This window comes from Lissotriton helveticus, chromosome 6 (genome assembly GCF_964261635.1).
Source record: "Lissotriton helveticus chromosome 6, aLisHel1.1, whole genome shotgun sequence".
NCBI classification, from domain to species: Eukaryota; Metazoa; Chordata; class Amphibia; order Caudata; family Salamandridae; genus Lissotriton; species Lissotriton helveticus.
The window spans coordinates 167,425,752-167,446,055 of record NC_136067.1 but is presented as its reverse complement, the minus strand read 5'-3'; the positions used below and the strand labels follow the sequence as shown (position 1 = coordinate 167,446,055).

Here is a 20,304-nt window from a genome sequence, read left to right as displayed (position 1 = left end):
AGAGAGGCGTAAGTTTGTCTCTCACACAATAGGGATGTGCAGCATAGACACAAGCACACACTTCTCACCCTCACACAGCCTTTCACGCCTCTTTAAGATACAAAATAGGTACAGCAAGGACACCAACAGAGAGCGAGGCTCTCATGAGAAGGGAGTCTCTGAAGGTAGGGAAGAGGAAAGGTGAAGGGACAGAGAATGCAGGACACAGACATGGATGCTGTGGTTGGAGGTGTAGAGAGCGTTGTAGAAGTCCTTCTGCATGCCCTGCCTGGCTCACACATAACAGAGGCCCCTGGACAAAGTGTCTGGCGATCTCAAATCACATCTTGAAGCCCCTTAAATACAACCCGTCAGCCTGGGATGACTCCTGGTGGCCAACGGCACTGGGGGCAGCCTGACCCCCACTGACCACGCACGCAACCTGGGAATCACCCTCGACTCAATTCTCTCAATGCCCAAGCAAGTCATCACTGTCTCCTCCTCCTGCTTCAACACCCTCCGCAAGATCTACATCTGGATCCCGACAGATACAAGAAAGACAGTCACCCAGGTCCTCGTCAGCAGCAGACTAGACTACAGAAACTCCCTCTACGCGGGAGCCCAGACCAAGCTCATCAATCGACTACAATGCATCTAAAACGCCTTGGCACGACTGATCCTCGATGTACCACGACACGGCCACATCACCCCCCCACCTGAGAAACCTGCACTGGCTCCCCATCAACAAGAGGATATCCTTCAAGCTCCTCATCCAAGTACACAAGGCACTCCACAAGACCGGCCCAGCATACCTCAACAGACGGCTCTCCTACACCCCCAACTGCCAGCTACGCTCCGCCGACCTCTTGCTCACCACCGTCCCGCGCATCCGAAGAACAACCACCGGCAGGAGATCCTTCTCCCACCTCGCCGCCAAGACATGGAACACCCTCCCACTGAGCCTACGACAGACCCAAGACCTGCTGACATTCAGGAGGATACTAAAGACCTGGCTGTTCGATCAGTAGCGGCCCCCAGCGCCTTGAGACCCCCGCGGGTATGTAGTGCGCTTAACAAATGACTGATTGATTGAAATAACCAGAATGAAATCTGCCAAAATGAAAAATGTTGATGCTTTAGGTTTCAGAATCTGGAAATTGGATATTAGCCGGAGAGCAGAGCGATTAATTACTTTTCTTCCCCACTGAGCAATAGTGGCCTTAACCTACCCCTGCTGCAGCAATTCTCTTAACCGCATCGCTGCGGCGGCTATTCCGCCGCAGCGCTAAGGGGGCAAGGCGGCCGCATGCCGATGACGGAATTGCTCTGTCATCAGCAGCGGTTGGGCTGTGCTCATGACGGAGTGATTCCGTCATGGCCCCGCCCGCTCAATAGAACGCGCAGGCGTGAAATCAGCGCCACGCAGGCGCGGTGGCCGGGCCATGACGGAACCGCTCCGTCATCAGCACAGCCCAACCGCAGTTGATGACGGAGCGGTTCCGTCATCAGCATGGAAAGGGTTAAGGGCCTAGATAAATCTACAGGGAGGGGAGTAAACATCTCCAATACAACCAAACACACCAACCTGAAAGTCCTGCACCCGTTAACTTCAACGATGGGAGGTGGCTTTGTAAAGCTCTTTAAGAACACAAGGTCCCAGATTTCAGTTTTCTATCCTATGTGTGCTGCCCTGGACAAGGTACAATATGTACCGTAGAAACTGAAGCCCACAAATCTGCAACAGCACAAACAAACCTCTGCGGCACTTCAGCCCCACACATAGAATAGACTTATCACACACTGATAACAAACCTATTTGTCATAGTAAAGAATACACCACACTTCACAACTGGAATATAAATCAACTTATACAGACGCTTTAGGTATAAAAAAGCTCCAGAAAAGCTCACACCTTTTATTTCTAACCAACAAGTGGTTTGGGAAGATAGACTGCTAAAAAAACACATGCCTTGGAAGCTAGCTGTGACCATTGGGGCTGGTGGTGAAGTCTGAGCCACGTTTCCATTAACGGGAACATCAAAAAACCCTCTAAAAAGGTAATCTACACATTGTACAAAAAGGGGTGCTGCAGGTGCATTAACCCACATAGCTGTTGTGCTGGGGGATTTCCGCCAGTGTTTGTAGAAAAATTAACACATTCATACCCTCAGTAAGTAAGCAGGAGAAGAATAAACTCCTGTGCAGTGTGTTTATTATTAGTCTTGTGCAAAATAACCTGCCCCATATATCTAGGGCTATACGGTGACCATGAAGTGCAAGTTGTGCAACAAAACAAATTATTACAACTTAAATGCATGGTTTCAATTCAGGTGCAGGGCAGCCAGTGCACACCTAAGACTGTGTGTGACTTACCTGCATGAGACTGCAAAGACTTAGGTGCCGATTTAAAGTTCGTCCATTTCTCCACCAGGGCGACTGAGTTAATTACTCTATCGCCCTAACAGAGATGTTGTCGGCTGATTTTACAAATGACCATCAAGCTGGTGGTCATTTCTAAAGTATTGCAAGAATCGCCATGATGGTACTCGCCCTCGCCAAGAGAAAGCTGGACTACCGGAACACCCTCTATGCCAGAATCAGCTAGCAACTCACTAGAAGACGTCAAACCATCCAGAACACAGCAGCCAGACTCACCCTTAACCTCCGAAGCATAATGCACAACATATCACCCTTAACCTCCAAAGCATAATGCACAACATATCACACCCGAGGGAACTCCTCTGGCTCCCCATAAACAAACAAGCACAGTTCAAACTCCTCACTCACACCTTCATGGCACTACGCAACATTCCTGAACCCAACTCTGCTAGATTCCTACTCCCACACACTGAAACAAATGTGAAGGTGAAGCCTTCTCCTACATACCTAATAAAGCGTAGAAAAACCTCCCACTTAACATCAGAGGTTCTACCTCTCTTCTGGGTTTCTGTAAGTAGCTGAAGACCTGGTTTTACCCATAATCCCCCACCGTTTTAGGCAAATTCAGTCACACACACCTGCTCTGAATCAGAATACCTTCTAGGGTCACCCTTTGCGCTACAAATACGTATAAAAGATGGCAAAGACCTGCTGCCTTTTTTACAATTCTTAGTTTGTAGTCTCATTGTGGCCTTGCTGTGGGTGCGCTAAAAAATAGCAGAGAAGGTGAGCTTGTCAGTAAATTAAGAGGGGGTGCTGATTGTAATGGCTTCGAAAATGATGGAAGTGGTTTTGATAAAGGCTGAGAAGGGGAGCCACCAGGCTAGGGGTGATGTGAGATATTTCTTCAGGCCCCCAGACGAGATGTGCAGCAGTGATTAGGAATCCCCTAATGGGTGCCAGTGTGGAATCTGTGATGTAAACAATGATGAAGTCCAGTTCTAAGGTATATTAGATAAGTAGAATTATTGAGATAAGATGTCATGAAGAGACCAACCAGGAGCAGCCTTCCTGCTGCTCAGCGCATACACTAACTGCCAACCTCACTCATCCAACATTCGACAGTATCATCACGCTCCAACATTCCACACCACATTCACAATGGCTGAGCAGCAAGTACAACAATCTGTTAGACCATGAAGCAGGGCATTATCGCAATCCAGAAGTAAGACTACTTTCTGGAAGAAATAGTTTCCCTTTCTTTAGAAGTAACAGCTGGAACCTGACTGTATTTTCAAAAAAGATTAACTTCAGCCCCAGTCATCAGCCTACCATCAACAGCTCTCTCTGCCCACCTACTATATATCCTCCAACCACATCACTCTGAATCATAACATTCCTGATAAGCACATTGCACACATTACGTGCAATTCTTTTAAGGAGGAGTATCCAACATTTCTTTTAAGGTAGAGCATCATTATGACAGAACATAATATCATACCACCCTTCAGAAATATTAAATTATACAATGGAGAATAAAGGCTTGACCTGCATTTCAGTACTGGGTCTTGGTCGTAAACAGGCAATAAAGAAACGATCACATACATGCAACTTCAGTTCAATAGTGGAGTGGAAGATGTACACAGTTATGGTATTGAGACATAATTTCCGTATCCATGTATGGTAGCTTAACGCAATTTCCGGGATACAGTGGCGAAGATACAGGTCAGTAAAGCAATGTTTATGAGGTAGGGAGAATCCTCACCTCTTCTCTATGGAGTCGATGTTGGCATGTAGCAGCCACAGCTCCTCGGTCTTGTCCTGCCGGGAGGACAGGATGAGGTGGTGGCCAGTCAAGCACAGGGTTCCCTCCACAGGCGGGTGGAAGGGCCGGTGCAGCTGCACGTTATCCACCGTGGGGGTCTTGATCAACTCGGCGAACTCCATCCTGAGCCCCTAAGCCAGCGAGCACGGGCGCTGTCCGAGCGGCTGCGGGGCTCAGGTTTGGGCACAACCGGTGTAGCTGTATGTCCCAGCCACCCAGAGTGCAAACCCACAGAGGCAGAATTCAGCTGCAGCCTGCAGCATGTAGATACAGAAGACGGACAAGCTCCCTAGCGTTCTTCCGAACCCCATACGGCAGATAGCGGCAGCCATCTTAGAGTGGTACTGCACCTTTATTTACCGCAAAAGATAAGCACCTAATACTTGTACTCGCTCAATCGCACTAGTTAATTGGAATATTGTTATTGTTCAAATATTGCTAATATGTTTAAGTAAAATAAAAAAAGGATATTTGAATTTTAATTAATGTAACATAAGGTGAAAATCTGTGCTATTTACCTATAGGCAACAACAAATTACGATTCCAATTATGGCACTGTAAATGACAGTATGCGTGGTGCATGTTTCACAACAGGTTTACGGGTATTCGCACCATTTGTTGCCGGTATTAGGTGCTGTCAGTTTCATTCAATTCAATATATAGTGAGACCATTTTGGAATGGGCTGCTCTACGACCCACTTGTTGGGAACACGTCTAGAAACACATATAGCAATAGAATTGAGAACGTCTAAGGAGATTATTTTTCAAAACTCCCAAAGTTTATACATTATTGGTAATAGAACATATGACAGCAACATTTTTTTCTATCATATGCATATGTAGTTTGCATTTTTTAAGGTTAATTGTGCAATGCAAATAAAATTTGTATTTTTTTAAAAATGAAATAGCTTGTACATAGAGAATTTATGTCAGTCTTTTTATGTATTATCTGAAGGAGTGACCATTATTTAACCAATGGAATACAAATAATCGAGTGCAATAACAACTCCTTTCAGGTTAAATTATGTTTATGTTAAGTGGTTTTTGTTTGATTGTTTTTAAAATGTATTGTCTGTATGTATGTTTTTATGTTCAACAGCCCTGAAGAAGTCCCATGTGAATAGGGACGAAATGCGTAGGCTGTTCTCATCTTGGACATGTCATCTTGTTTTATCGTAATATTTGAGCACTTTATGAATAAAGATGATGGAAAAACAATCCGAATGAAAAAATCAGTTTATTACACGATTGATAGAATTTTTTTTTTCGCTGTCACATGTTCTATTACAAATAATGTATAAACTTTGCGAGTTTTGAAAAAATATCTCCTTATATTTTCTCAATTGTTGTGCTCCCCAATTTGTGTATTTGTATGTATAGATTTGGGTTTTTTCGGTTGACCCAAAACAGTGAGCACAATTAAAACGTTTGGGACAGACGGTGTGCAGGTGAAATTCAGACCATAATCGTTGTTCTTTTGTGACATCTTTGAATAATGTCATCTGTTTTAATTAGTCCTAACTTCATCGTTAATTTTTGTTACTGAGGTTTTTTGTTGTTGTACATTTTTTATTAACAATGCTACAAAACAAACACAATCATGCAGTTACAACATAAGGCAGTACTATGAAAAGTACATTGAAACCTTAAAATATATATGTAATGTTACGAATTCAGACAGTAAGCAAAAGATGTCCTGTAAATATTAGTAGAAAGTAAAAGAGAAACAAGCATTGGCAGAGCCCAAAGGTCTCGCTTATGTGAGAGAAATAGGCTGTGCCAATTTCCTTTAGCTGTGTAAATTTGATATTAAACAAATACAACATCCTTCTTTTATAATTATTTGATGGGAAAGTGGCAGTGTAATGTTTTGGGTTCTTATCAATGATCTTGAAATTATTCTAAGTGGTACTGTTTGTATCTCCCAGCATGACTGCAAGAAAAAAACAGTTTATTGACTTTAGCAGGTATTTGGTTTGGCTTCAAAGGAGATATATACCAACATATGGTGGTGGCTGTAAAACTATCCCAAGGGTTTTGGCTCGGAGGATGAAGCTGGGAGATGTGATTACAGGCACAGCTTCGGACTTTGAAACTGGGGTAAGTAGGTTTGAGTCTTGGTATCGGCTGAACATCCTGTGTTTGTGGGCACATGACTTAATCTCCCGTGCATAACATTTGAATGGGATTTTGTGATAAAACAAACAAAATGGCTCTTTCAATGAGTTAAATACATCCCATCTGTGTGCGCTGGAGAGCAGCACAAGCCTAATGTTATGTAAGGGTCAGATGTTTTATTCTTGTAGAGGTTTCCAATGCCATGTCAAAGGTGGCATGTGTACCCACCAGTGTGGTGACTTGATGCTTTACTGGTGGTTAGGTTGAGCAATTAACATGCTAGAACGAGCAAGAATATTTAATGCACATACTTTTGCAGTGTAGTGTTTACCTTTGTCACATTGTGCCCGCTCTGCAAAACTATATACATTTCAAAGTAAATGGTTTTCCCCCCAAGTTAAACACGGTCACCTCAAGACAAAGAAGACATGTTAAATTGATACAGACGAACAATGTTACACAAAAACTAACTCTTGGCAATGAAAATGTTAATCCGTCAATAGAAGCCTTTCCCCAAGTTCTGGTAGAACAACATGCCATGACAACACAACGCACTCTGGGGAACATTGCTCCAGACCTAGCAATTAATTGGTAATTTAGTAGCACCATCAACAGCATGACCTGAACATGTATAACAAACATTCAGAATAGTTTGCTGTCAAGTCATTAACAATGGTAAACCTCTCAACACGCTATTTATCGGGTAAGGTAAGTTATGTGACTGTATTGCAGATTGATAGTATTCATTCAACATTTAATCATATATTAATGGTTTAATCATGTGAATGGCCCCCTACTTTTTGTAATCACTTTTCAGTCGCGGCACCAGACATGCCCGCAGCCTTCAATTGCTTTTACAAGGGTCTATAGGGTGGCGGCAATGTTAAATTCAGTGCAGCGTGCCAGCATTTTGGTTTTTTTAGTCACTGTTGCTTCATGTCCATATGAAAACAAGATACTTACCTGTAACTGTAGTTCTCCAGTATTGGAAGCTTTCATAGATTCACATGCCTGAATCATTCCCCGTCGTCAAGACGGGAGTCTCCGGTACATAAACAAGCATTTGCAATGCAATAGGTCTCGCATTAGGAAAGTTTGAGCTATTGGTATTGTAAATGGCAAAGTTTTTATTTATGTTTTTTTTTTTTTAAATAGCTAAATTAATAGCTTCGTCATTTACAATGCCAATAGTTATAACTTTCGCAAATGTGATACCTATAGCATTTGTAATGCAATATGTTTTGTATTTACAAACCGCGAGAGGACAAAAAAAAGCTCCGGACCACCGCCTCCTCCCAGGCCTTCAAAAGGGACCTCAAAGTTCTCCTCCTCCAGAGACACCTCCAAAAGTAATTCACGTCCTCTTGCTATTTGTGAGGAGGACTTCCCACTACTGATAATTTCTACTTTCCATGACCATGGAAGTGCCTTCCCAGTGTATGCCTGTGATTGGAGGGTCTGCCTTTTTGCAGTATTTTCCATGTACTGGTGTTCGGTGCCCTTTTGTAACATGCACACACCACTCTGCCCTTGCAACACACGGCTGCTACCTCTCACATGTCTTTGCCTTTGATACTTGCACAAGTGCCACCTTGCCCATGTAACGCTTGTTCCTGAGCCTAAGTGTCTAGCACTTATTGCAGGACTATACCTCTAATTATACTCTGTTTTCTCTTATAACTGCACACTTGTCACTTTCATTTCCTCTTGTGCACTTTTGACTACCTCATGTATTTTGGTTGCTCACAATTTTTACTCAAGTATTTTGTTTGCTCACGATTGTCACTATTACCTTTACTACCCATGTATTCTGGTTGCTCACAATTTTTACTCAAGTATTTTGTTTGCTCACGATTGTCACTATTACCTTTACTACCTCATGTATTTTTGGTTGCTCATAGTTTTTACTACCTCATGTATTTTGTTTGCTCACAATTGTCACTATTACCTTATGTAAGTAACGTATGTTTTTGCAACCTGTTTTTTTGTAATGTTCTCATTATGTTTCATTTCTGTTCCTAATGTGAAGCGCTCTGACGCCTTCGGGTAAAGTCCGCGCTATATAAAAATGCATAAATACATAAATAAATAAATACCGCCTTCGGGTAAAGTCCGCGCTATATAAAAATGCATAAATAAATAAATTCCGCCTTCGGGTAAAGTCCGCGCTATATAAAAATGCATAAATAAATAAATACCGCAAATCAAACATCCTCGTCACTCTGCCGGCCTGCGACCAGGAAGTCAGGCAGGCCGGCGCGACAACCGGAAACAGGAAGTAGGAAGGCGGGAGCCTACCCCACCTCCCACGGAAGAGCCGCGATTGTTTTTGGAGCACCGGAGCAGGCAGGAGCCTACCCTGCGCCCCGGTGCCGAAGGAGGGAAGAAGAGTCCTGCTGCCGGGCCCTGCAGCTGAGGAGAGCCGCCGCACGAAGGAAGCCGGTGAGTGGGTTGCTGGGGGGGGGGGAGCATGTGTGTGCGCGCGCGCGTGCGGGGGGGGGCGGGCTGTGTATGTGTGTGTGCGTGCGTGTGTGTGTGTATGTGTCTTGGAGTGCGTGTGTGTGACTGTGGGGGAGGGGGGGTGTGTGTGAGCGAGTGTCTGTCTGCGCGCGCATGTGTACGGCGCGGGACGCGACGTGCGCGTTCGCGCACACGAATCCAGCAAAGAAAGCTCGTACACCCTCTTGTCCTCCTTCCCCCCAGACTGATCGCTATACGTCTCCAGCTGGACACATGCATCCGCTTGCGGATGCATTGCCAGCGAGACCCAAAAAGCAATGCTTAGTAGAATAGCAAACTGAAAAAAGGCCTAGGCCCATTTCCCTTTTGCAACCCATAACCCTTGTTATGTAAAAGAGACCAAACTTTTCCCTGAACCAATCAGAGCTCCTCACCCTCTTGAACCCTCCTGAGAGAACCTTTTGCTCCTCAGATTTTCGCGCACTTGTGCATAAAAACACTCTTCGTGCTAAATCCAAGGTGAGCCTCTCAGGGGAGGAGGGTGGGTCGCATGTGAATCTATGAAAGCTTCCAATACTGGAGAACTACAGTTACAGGTAAGTAACTTGTTTTCTTACTCCAGTATTGGAGCTTTCATAGATTCACATGTCTGAATCAGAATAGGGAGCAGTAGCGTAAAGCACATTTCTTTTTTTCATAGTCACTTAACACTCAACCACAGCATCATCCTGTACATAGTTATTTTAGAATTCTGCATATCAATATTGTAATCACCGTAACTAAACATAAAAATAGAAAAAATGGGCATTTGTAACAAAGAAAAAAGGACGGAGGGATGCAATTATTGGATAATGTTTCTCAGCACCGCCTCTCCCACCGCCACATCTGTCTCTGCGGCTGCGGCTGCTTCCAAGCAGTAGTGCTGGTGAAGGTGTGCATAGAACACCAGGTCGCTGCCCTGCAGATATCCTGGATCGACACTCCTGCAAATAACGCAGTGGAGGTGGACACTGCTCTCGTTGAATGAGCACAAACTGGTACATTCAGAGGTTTTCCAACAGCTGGGTGACAATATACTATAGCACTGGAAATCCATCTGGCAATCCCACGTTTCGATAAAGGGAAGCCCTTCCTGGGTGCGCTGAAAGCAACAAAAAGCTGTGAAGACTTGTGAAAGTGTTTAGTCTCTTGCGAATAGAGTTTGAGACATCGCTGGGCGTCCAGTGAATGTAGAACTCTTTCCGGTGCTGTTGTTGGTTGTGGAAAGAAACGTTTTAGAACTAATGACTCATTCAAATGAAAGTCAGTTGGTACTTTTGGGATACATTTCGGATTAGTTCTGAGAATCATCCTATCCTCTTTAAATTGCAGAAAAGGGTCTTGAATTGTGAGAGCCTGTAATTCTGCTCTGTGTATAGGCTCGAAGGGCTGCTTCATTAATTGTGAAAGGACTATGTTCAAACGCCAAAGAGGTGGAGGAGGCTTCATTGGAGGAAAAACTCTGAACTCTGAACAACCCCTTCATGAATTGTTTAACAATTCCTGTCGACCATAAGGATGGTCCCGAGGCAGTCCTTCTGTAGCGTGATATTGCAGCTAAATGTACTTTTATAGATGCGTGAGCCAAACCCGACTTAGCTAAAAGCAAGATGTATGGAATAATCTCATGAGGTGCCGAATTCAAAGGATGAATGTTACTTCTTTGACACCAGAGACACAATCTCTTCCATTTCATTCTGTAGGTTTTGTTTATACTATCAACGCCCACGACAGCAAAGAGCTCTTCACTATCGTCAAGGAGTTCTCCAACCCCAGCACCGGCACCAACGACATCACTGCGTCACAAGACCTCTGCGACTCCCTCGCCTCGTTCTTCCACCGCAAGATCGCCGACATCCACAACAGCTTCGGCGCCCCACCCACGCACCCAACCGTCGAACCAATGCCCCCCACCGCCACCCTTCGCACCTGGACCACGGTGACCACCGAAGACACAGCCCGCACGATGAACACCATCCACTCCGGATCACCGACCGACCCCTGCCCACACCACGTCTTCAACAAGGCCGACTCCACCATCGCACCCCAACTCCGGAACATCATCAACGCCTCCTTCAACACCGCCACCTTCCCGGAGAGCTGGAAGCACGCCGAGATCAGCGCCCTCCTGAAGAAACCTACAGCGGACTCTACCGATCTCAAAAACTTCCGCCCCATCTCGCTCCTCCCTTTTCCTGCTAAAGTCATCGAGAAGATCGTCAACAGACAGCTGACCGCCTTCCTCGAGACGAACGGATCCCTCGACCCCTCGCAGTCCGGCTTCAGAGCCAACCACAGCACCGAGACCGCCCTCATCGCAGCCACCGACGACATCCGGACCCTGCTCGACAAGGGGGAAACAGTGGCCCTCATCCTCCTGGACCTCTCCGCTGCGTTAGACACGGTCTGCCACCGCACCCTAGTCCAGCGCCTCAGCAACATCGGTATCCAAGAGAAGGCACTGGAGTGGATCATCTCGTTCCTCGCCGGAAGAACACAAAGAGTCCGCCTTCCCCCGTTTCGCTCCGAGGGCACCGAAGTCATCTGCGGCGTCCCGCAAGGATCTTCACTCAGCCCCACCCTCTTCAACATCTACATGAAACCTCTTGCAGCCATCGCACGCCAGCACAACCTCAACATCATCTCTTACGCCGACGACACCCAGCTGATCCTCTCCCTCACCAGAGACCCCGACACCGCCAGAACCTGCCTAAACGAAGGGATGAAAGACGTCGCCGAGTGGATGAAGGACAGCCGCCTGAAACTGAACTCGGACAAGACGGAAGTCCTCATCCTGGGATCTTCGCCCTCCGCCTGGGATGACTCCTGGTGGCCCCCAGCCCTGGGCACCGCACCCAAGCCAACCGACCACGCACGCAACCTGGGCTTCATCCTGGACCCCTCTCTCTCGATGACCAGACAAGTCAACGCCGTCTCCTCATCGTGCTTCAACACCCTGCATATGCTTCGCAAGATCTTCCGCTGGATCCCGACCGAGACCAGGAAGACTGTCACCCAGGCACTCGTCACCAGCCGACTGGACTACGGAAACGCCCTCTACGCCGGAACCACAGCCAAGCTACAGAAAAGACTCCAGCGCATCCAGAACGCCTCCGCCTGACTCATCCTGGATGTCCCCCGACGCAGCCACATCTCCAGCCACCTGAGGAACCTGCACTGGCTCCCCGTCGACAAGAGGATCACGTTCCGGCTCCTCACCCACGCACACAAGTCTATCCACGACCTGGGCCCCAAGTACCTCAACGACCGCCTGACCTTCTACACGCCCACCCGCCAGCTACGGTCCACCAGACTCGCCCTCGCAGCCGTACCACGCATCCGAAGAGCCACCGCCGGAGGAAGATCCTTCTCTTACCTGGCTGCCAAGACTTGGAACTCCCTCCCCATCCACCTTCGGCTGACCCAGGACCATCTCGCCTTCAGGAAACAACTCAAGACCTGGCTGTTCGAGCAGTAGCATACCCCTCCCCCCAAGCGCCTTGAGACCCTCCTGGGTGAGTAGTGCACTATACAAATGGCATGATTGATTGATTGATTATCCGCCCTGGCTTTTGAGAGGATGTCTTTACATTCTTTTGAGATGTTTAGATGCTGAAATTCACAGTGCTCAGGAGATAGGCCGTCAAGCGCAAGGATTTCGGGTACGGATGGAGCCTTGTCCCTGGGACCTTGTCAGAAGCGATGGTATTGGTTGGAGGCAAATCGGATGGACCTCCGATAGCAGCAGAGGCTACGTGAACCAGTGTTGTCTGGGCCACCATGGGGCTATCAGGATTAGTCTGCACGGTTCTTTCTTGATCTTCACAAGCACTCGCGGCAGCAGGGGAATTGGAGGAAAGGCGTAGGCAAAGACGCCTGACCATGCCATCGGAAACGCATTCCCTGAAGATCCCCGCTGGGGAAGCCAGCTTGCGAAAAACCGGCATTTCCTCTTCTCCGCTGTTGCGAAGAGGTCTACTGTCGGTTCTCCCCATCTTTGAAAAATGTTGTTCAGGACCCCTTGGTCCAACCCATACTCGTGGCTGGAAGACTTGAGCCTGCTGAGAGTATCCGTCTTGATGTTTTGATCCCCTGGAAGATGTTCTGCTGTTATGGATATCCTGTGTCGTAGCGCCCATTCCTACATGTCCTGGGCTTCCTGAGAGAGGGAGAGTGATCTTGTTCCTCCCTGCTTGTTTAAGTAGTGCATTGCAGTTGTGTTGTCCATTCTTATCAACACAGATGACCCTCTTATCCTTGGCAGGAAAGCTAGCAATGCGAAGTGAACTGCTCTGAGTTCTTGTAAGTTTATGTGTAGTTGTTGCTCGTGCAAATTCCAGCGACCGCTGACTTGAAGGTCTTGAAGGAACGCTCCCCATCCTTCTAGGGACGCATCTGTTGTCACTATCAATGGGGCTGGCATAGTAAGGAATGAAAGACCCTGCAAGACATTCCATTTTCGGGTCCACCATGCTGCTGCTTGAACCATGACTGGCGTGACTTGGACAACATCCTTGAAGGATCCCTCCGCTTGATGCCATTGCAGATCTAGTTGCTCTTGCAACGGACGCATCCTAACTTGCAGTATGGTACGAGGGGAATGCAAGATGACATTGTTCCCAGTAATGACTTGTACTTGTGTACTGAAAGACACTTTCGTTTTGTAAACTCTTGGATGAGAGAAATAATTTTCAGCTGTCTTTCTTTGGAGGGAACGCCTTGTTTCTCTCTGTATCTAGTATTGCCCCCAAAAAAATGATGATTTTCGTTGGTTGAGGGATGATTTTTCTTCGTGTAGAGTCAGATCTAGCCTGGCAAACAACTCCACGCAAGCCTCTGTTTATGCTCGGGCTAATGCTGCTGATGGTGCCTTGACTAGCCAGTTGTCAAGGTAAGGAAATACTTGGTGTTTCTGTCTCCTTAGAATCGCAGCCACTGGAGCCAGGCATTTCGTAAACATTTTTGGGGCTGATTTCAGGCCGAAGGGCAGTACCTTGAATTGGTAATGTTCTCCGGCTACTATGAACCGAAGGTACTGCCTGGGTGAAGGATGGATGGGGATATGAAAGTACGCATCCTGTAGGTCTAGTGTGGTAATATGGTCTCCTGGGTTCAATAGTAGAAGGATGTCTTGCAGAGAAACCATCCTGAAAGATTGCTTCTTGAGATAGGTGTTTAGGGATCTGAGGTCTAGAATAGGATACCATTGAAGGATGTTTTTGCTTGACGAGAAAAAAGCGGGAGTAAAACCCCCTTCCCCTCTGGGAGTTCGGTACCGGTTCTATTGCTCCCTTTCGGAGCATTGCCCAAATCTCCTCTCGCATCTGATGTAAATGCTTGACCTTCTGATGTATCGGCGGTGTACAAGGGGGTTTCTGTGTGGCCGAATTGAATAATGCTGAGGACCCATTGGTCCATAATTATCTGTTGCCAGTTTTGAAAATAATGAGCAATTTTTCCACCCAGGGGAACATGTGATCTCAGAGGAATCGGTGTAGCCGGAATTAGAAGGTTGTCATTGTCGTCGGATGTTGTCGTTTCTCTGACGACCTCCTTTACCTCTCGGAGTAGATTTTGTGTAACCTCCTGACTGGCGCTGTGTATACTGCTGACGGTAGGGCTGGGATGAGGTGGAGTAAGAGGAATATCGACCCTGTTGGTATCCTCCCCAGTAAGATGATTGACCTCTACCTTTAGAGCCTCAAAAAGGAACTTTTCCTGTATTGTAGAGTTCCCAATGACTCAGCCGTATCCATATCTTTTTTGATACTCTGCAGTGCATCATCTATATGCTTGCCAAATAGATCTTCACCGTTGAAAGGTAGGTCCAAGATTTTATTCTGGACCTCAGGTCTAAATGCCGTTGCCCTCAACCATCGTTGTCTGCGTAGTACCGCAGCTCCTCCCAGAGATCTGAATGCTGTGGTCGCTATGTCCATAGCACAATCTATGACTTCGTCCTAAGTCCTCTCCCCCTCTTGCAGAATTTTTCTGGCTTCTTGTCTCTCCGTCTCTGGTGTATGGTCTATGTAAGGCAAAAGGTCACACCACATTTGCCTATTGTACCTCCCTAGAATGGCCAGGGCATTCGCAGCTCTCACTAACAGGGCAGACATGGAAGAAAATCTCTTCCCCGCATTGTCCAGCCTTCCACCCTCTCTATCCGGAGGTGCAGTAATAGGAGCTGACTGATTTCTTGATTTTTACTGAGCTGCTTGGCTAATAACTGAGTCCGGCTTAGGATGACCTAACAGACAAGCTGGAACATCTGAAGGCGCCTTATATTTTTTGTCCAATCTGGCGAGTACAGGAGTCACTGTAGCTGGTGCTTCCATCACCCTCAGGCCTTCCTCCCAAAGATGACTTACAATCGGTAAGGATCGAACTGTCCTATGATAGGGTTCCTTGAAGTCATACAAGAAACATTCTGCCTTATCCTCTGCCATGGTAAGTGTGAATCTCCTAGTGGCTCTCTCCATTAAGTTATGAAAACCACCAATGTCCTCCAGTGGAGAATCAACAGGCTTCGGAGAAGGAGAAGAAGGTGACGGAATGAGATAATCGTCCCACTCTCTGCTAGGGTCCATGATCTCTCCTTCTTCCTGGTCATCATCTGTGGTACCTGGATCTTGACCAGATCTCGGTGGTGGAGATCTTGGAAGGGGTTCCGGTAAGATCTCCCGCCTACGCACTGGTATACTTGGTACAGAGCGTGGTTGAGGCGTAGCCTCGGGAATTTCCTTTGAGGCTTCAGGTTCAGGATTTCTCCTCCTATAATCCTCTAACATGTACTGTAGATCTTTTAACAAAGATGATGGCACACTCGTCATCTCTTCCTGATGTTCCTGGCAGTATTGTTGCTGGGGACGCTCCTGACATTCATATTTATCTGAATTCTCCTCTTGGTACTTCACCTGCAACTGAGACGAGCTAATAGCATAACCAAAAGGACCGCCATCATCTTCGTCCCCTTCCGAATCTTCCTCCTCCAGAAGGTAAGATGGTACCAGAGTCAACACCTTACTTGTAGAGGTAAATTCTAGTGTCATTGTCCTTTTCCAGGCCAAAAACCTCTTTTCTGGTTTTTTTCCCCTCGTTGACGAGCCCGTCGACAAGAACGCCGTCGAAACCGCCGACGATATCATCGTCGTCGACACTACCGTCGCAGTTACCGTCGTCGTCGTTGCCGTCGACGATCCCGTCGTCACTGCCGTCGTCGATGGTTGTAGTCGTAGTCATCGACGCCGTTGTCTTAGGTCTCAGTGTCGACACTGTCGGCGGCGGTGGTACTGTCGACGGCGATAAAGCTCTTGAAACTGCTTTTACCTCAGGTTTTTTCGTTGATGACATTATTTTCCTCGTTGACGCTCCCGTCGACGATGCAGATTTCTCCACTTTTTCTTTAGAAGGTGTGGAGGATGATTTCTTGACAGTAATCTTGACCTTAGGGGGAGATTTTGAGGGCTCTGAAGTAGTTTTCTTGGTATGTTTAACCCCCGAAGCATGACCCTTCTTCTCCTTTTCTCGGTCTGAAGGAGATTTTGAGGGACTGCACCTCGAAGACCCTGGGGTGGTCTTTTTAAGGACAAAAGTGTGGATCCCACCTATAGGATCCTTGGACCTAGCTCTAGTGTAGGTATGTGACTGCACTGAATCAGTGTACCTTTCAAGAAAGAAAAATGTCTTTCTAGTGTCCCCTCACTCACCGGGGTTGCCCCACGGTGACATGCTTCATCATTGGGGCCATCCCAGTTCTCTACGAAAAGGGGCGTGCTGCGACTCACGAACTACGCAGGAGCACTTAAGAGTGAATGACTATGTGTGGTGCAGGAAATAGTGGTGGAGTGGGTGTGTGTGAGTTTAAAAATACCGTGCTTAGTGGGCCTAACCAGTTTATTTAGCTCCTATGCAGGTATGTTAAAAATGGGGTTAATGTCACTGTAGGGCAACCAATAATGTGGTTGACTCAGTGAACAGTATTGTCGACATGTTTCATGCTACCCCTAGCATTTCTTCGGGACCATATAGGGACCAGCCCTGTATATGCCACTCCTATATCCCAAAATCTGGGAACAGTGAATATACAACAATAAAATAGTAATCTTAGCATGCATTCATAATAGAAATACATACGTTCCTCATAAATAGATGGTGCTGAAAAATAAAGCATATCATTAGTAACATACCTTCCCTAGGGGAAGGAACACATAGTATATTTGCATGCCGCTCGCATTCTGTGCTTAGGTTGATGGTTTGCACCTTATTGGCGCGTGCAGGCTTACCAAACTTAGTCTAAAAACGTTTGTGCTGCATGTTCGTGAATTCACACAAAGAAACAAGACAGGACTTAATGTGACCAAGACACTAGACACACATAACATATAATAAGTACACAGAAAAGAAAAAGTCTCCAATATTTACTTAGTAAAGTGCAAAATTACACTTCATGGTCTCGCTGGGGGGGTCAATTTCACTTATGGGACACACTGCTGTGAAATGATGGACAAACATATTGTTTGTTAGATTGATACTCAATTGGTTATAAGGTTCCTAATCGTTACACTTTTGCCGTTTTTCGGACCTGCTTCGTCCGTTTTCACACCCACAAAGTAGTTACTTCCTAGCTGGTGAAATCGCACGAAAGTACCTACTCGGAACCTGCCCGGGACCGCATCTTACCCGGCCACTGTTCGTATGCTGTTTTGTAAACCTCAGCGACTTCCGGGAAAAACGCCCATGACCGCTAGACTGTACCTTAGCGGCGGCCATCTTGGGAGGATGTAATTCCGGTGCTCAATAAAGAAACGAAAAAAAGGCCGTGATTACTCGGAGTTCTCGAGAAATGACCTTGTGGCGATTAAAAAGCGGACACATGAGGTCTCGTTGGGTCATTACGTATTTATTTCTCCTCCTATCATTTAATACTGTGGAGAAAAAATATTAAGAAATATTTTAATAAATGCAATAAATGTCACGAGGACATCCTGCAGAAACCGATAGGTTTATTAAGGAATTTCGTGGTACTATGATGGTTAAATACAGATGGCAGGGAGATTACCCTTGGTGGATTTATTGTAAAAAACACTAAGGTTAATATACATGGATATCGAGGTATTCAAAGTGCAGTCGATGCCTTGGTGTCAGACAAATAGAGTTACCCTATGGCTCAACCAGGATAAAGGGTTTTCCGAATATAGATTTTCTAAGAAAAACATATATTTATTGGAAAAATACATATAGGTATCCAGTCGTCAGTAACAGGATAGAGAGTTTCTGGTTGTACAGATAATATTCGTGAACAGTGTTCTGAGTCAAGGGGTATTTCTCAGATCCTGTACAGACTGTGGTTCTCTGCTACAGTTTTTTATTGCGCGTGAAGGGTTTATATAAATGCACCCCAAGGGATATCATCGTTCAAACCTTGGGAGTCCGTGCGTAATTTGAACACCCATCTTTGTTCGCGCTCGTGAAGAATTCTTTCTTGATTTTCTCCGGTTTTGACAGTTTCTAATACTACCCATCTCATATCGTTGGGAGTGTGATTCATTTCAATGAAATGTTTTGTCATTCGTGTAGTTGTCCTTTTGCACCTAATGGTGCTCCTATGCTCCACTATTCTTGTGCTTACTTTGCGTGTGGTCATTCCGATGTAGTGTAAATTACAAGTGCAAGTGATCATATACACTACTCCACTAGTGTTGCAATTTGACATCTGTCTCAATTCCCATTTAGTTCCATTGTTAAATACCACACTCTTTGTACTGGTTGTAAGATGACAATAACTACAGTTATTACACGCGTAGTGGCCCATGGGCAAAGATTGCTGTCTGGCAGGAGCATAGTTGAACCTGGGACGGGTATGGACCAAATGATCTCGTAAGTTCCTAGCCCGACGGTGGCTGAACATTGGGGTAGGTATGTTCAACTCTCCACTGTTGATGATGGGCCAGTGCTTCTTCACTATTTTCGTCACTTGGTCCGATACTTTGGTGAATGTCGTGACACAAATGGGTCTTGTATTCTCAGTAGGATTTTTCACTTTTGGTTCCAGGAGAGCATCCCTGTGATTATTAGATGCTCGTTTCTTTGCATTTTTTACTAACTTATTTGGATAGTTTCTTGCCTGTAGTTTTTTACTCAGATCATCTGCTTGTGATAGATAGTCCTCCTTGTTGGAACAGTTTCTCCTCAACCTTAGAAACTGTCCAAAGGGAAGGTTCTGTCTCAGATGTCTCGGATGGAAACTATCATAAGTCAGTAGGCAATTTCGTGCAGTGGCCTTAAAATGTGTTGTGGTCCTTAGACGTCCGTCCTCTGCCATGATGTTAAGATCCAGGAATACTAGATTAGATATACTCAGGGTAATGGTGAATTTAAGGAACCTGTCCTGCTGATTAAGCCATTTGAAAAATGCATCTGCCTCATTTTCGTTGCCATTCCATATTACCAGGACGTCATCGATATAACGTTTCCACAGTGTAATATGTTGTCTATGAGGATTGTTCTCGTGTAGTATTTTTGTTTTTTCAAGATGGTAAACATAAAGTCCTGCTATGCTCGGCGCAAAAGTGCTGCCCTTACTGGTCCCGTGTTGTTGGCGGTAGAGGGTCTCCTCAAACCGGAAAAAATTCTCGGTGAGTGCCAAGCGACAACATTCCAGTACTACATGCCTCGGAGTTTTGTAATCCCATTGGGAATCAAAAAGAACCTCTACAAGAATTTCAAGAGTTTCCTTTTGGGGAAGGCTAGTATATAAGCTCTCCACATCAAGACTTATGAGCATGCTTGATGTGGGATCGAAGGTCTGTTCTTTCAGTAAGCAGAGTACATCTTTCGTGTCTCGTAAATAGGTGTCAATTTTTTGTACCAATGGTCTTAAGAGGGCATCGGCGTATTTGGAAAGCGGCTCAAGAAATGATCCTATGCCCGAGACTATGGGTCTTCCCGGTGGTTTTATCAGGCGCTTGTGGATTTTAGGAATCGTGTAAAAATAAGGAGTGACTGGTTTGCTGTTTACCAGAAACCCCGTTTCTTTTTTACTTATCCAATCATTTGCCAGATATTCTTCGATGAGGTAGGCAATAGATATCCTCAATCGTTCAGTAGGATCATCTTTTATGATGGTGTAGTTCCTGGGATCTGCTAGAAGACGAAGGCACTCTTCTCTGTAATCAGCAGTATTCTGTAACACAATAGCTCCTCCCTTGTCAGCCGGTTTAATTGTCAAGGAGCTCAGATTTGATAATTCCTGAATGGCTTGGAATTCCTGATTGCTTGTGTTTTGGAACACTTTGACTATTCGTGGGTCTAGTTCTTTGACTTCCTTCATAACAGCTTTTTCAAAAGCCAGAATCTCGACTGGTAAGTTTCCAGAAGGTGGAACAAAGTTCGACTTTTTCTTAAGTCCTGTGTCTGAATCTGTAGAGTCATTTCTTTGCTTGTCTCTGAAAAAGACCTGGAGTTTCAGTTTCCTTAAAAACTCCTTTAGTTCGCAGCACAGTCTG

At 45.8% G+C, this 20,304-nt stretch overlaps 1 protein-coding gene across 1 annotated transcript in view; it reads right to left on the bottom strand.

Moving 5' to 3' along the window:
- MTMR9 (myotubularin related protein 9) overlaps positions 1-4,473 on the bottom strand; it is a 288,947-nt gene extending 284,474 nt beyond the window's left edge. The window contains exon 1 of the mRNA XM_078647565.1: positions 4,124-4,473. Coding sequence (XP_078503691.1) covers positions 4,124-4,305 — 182 coding nt within the window. The 5' untranslated portion in view covers positions 4,306-4,473. The remainder of the gene's footprint in view (positions 1-4,123) is intronic.
- Between the last annotated feature and the right edge of the window lie 15,831 nt (positions 4,474-20,304).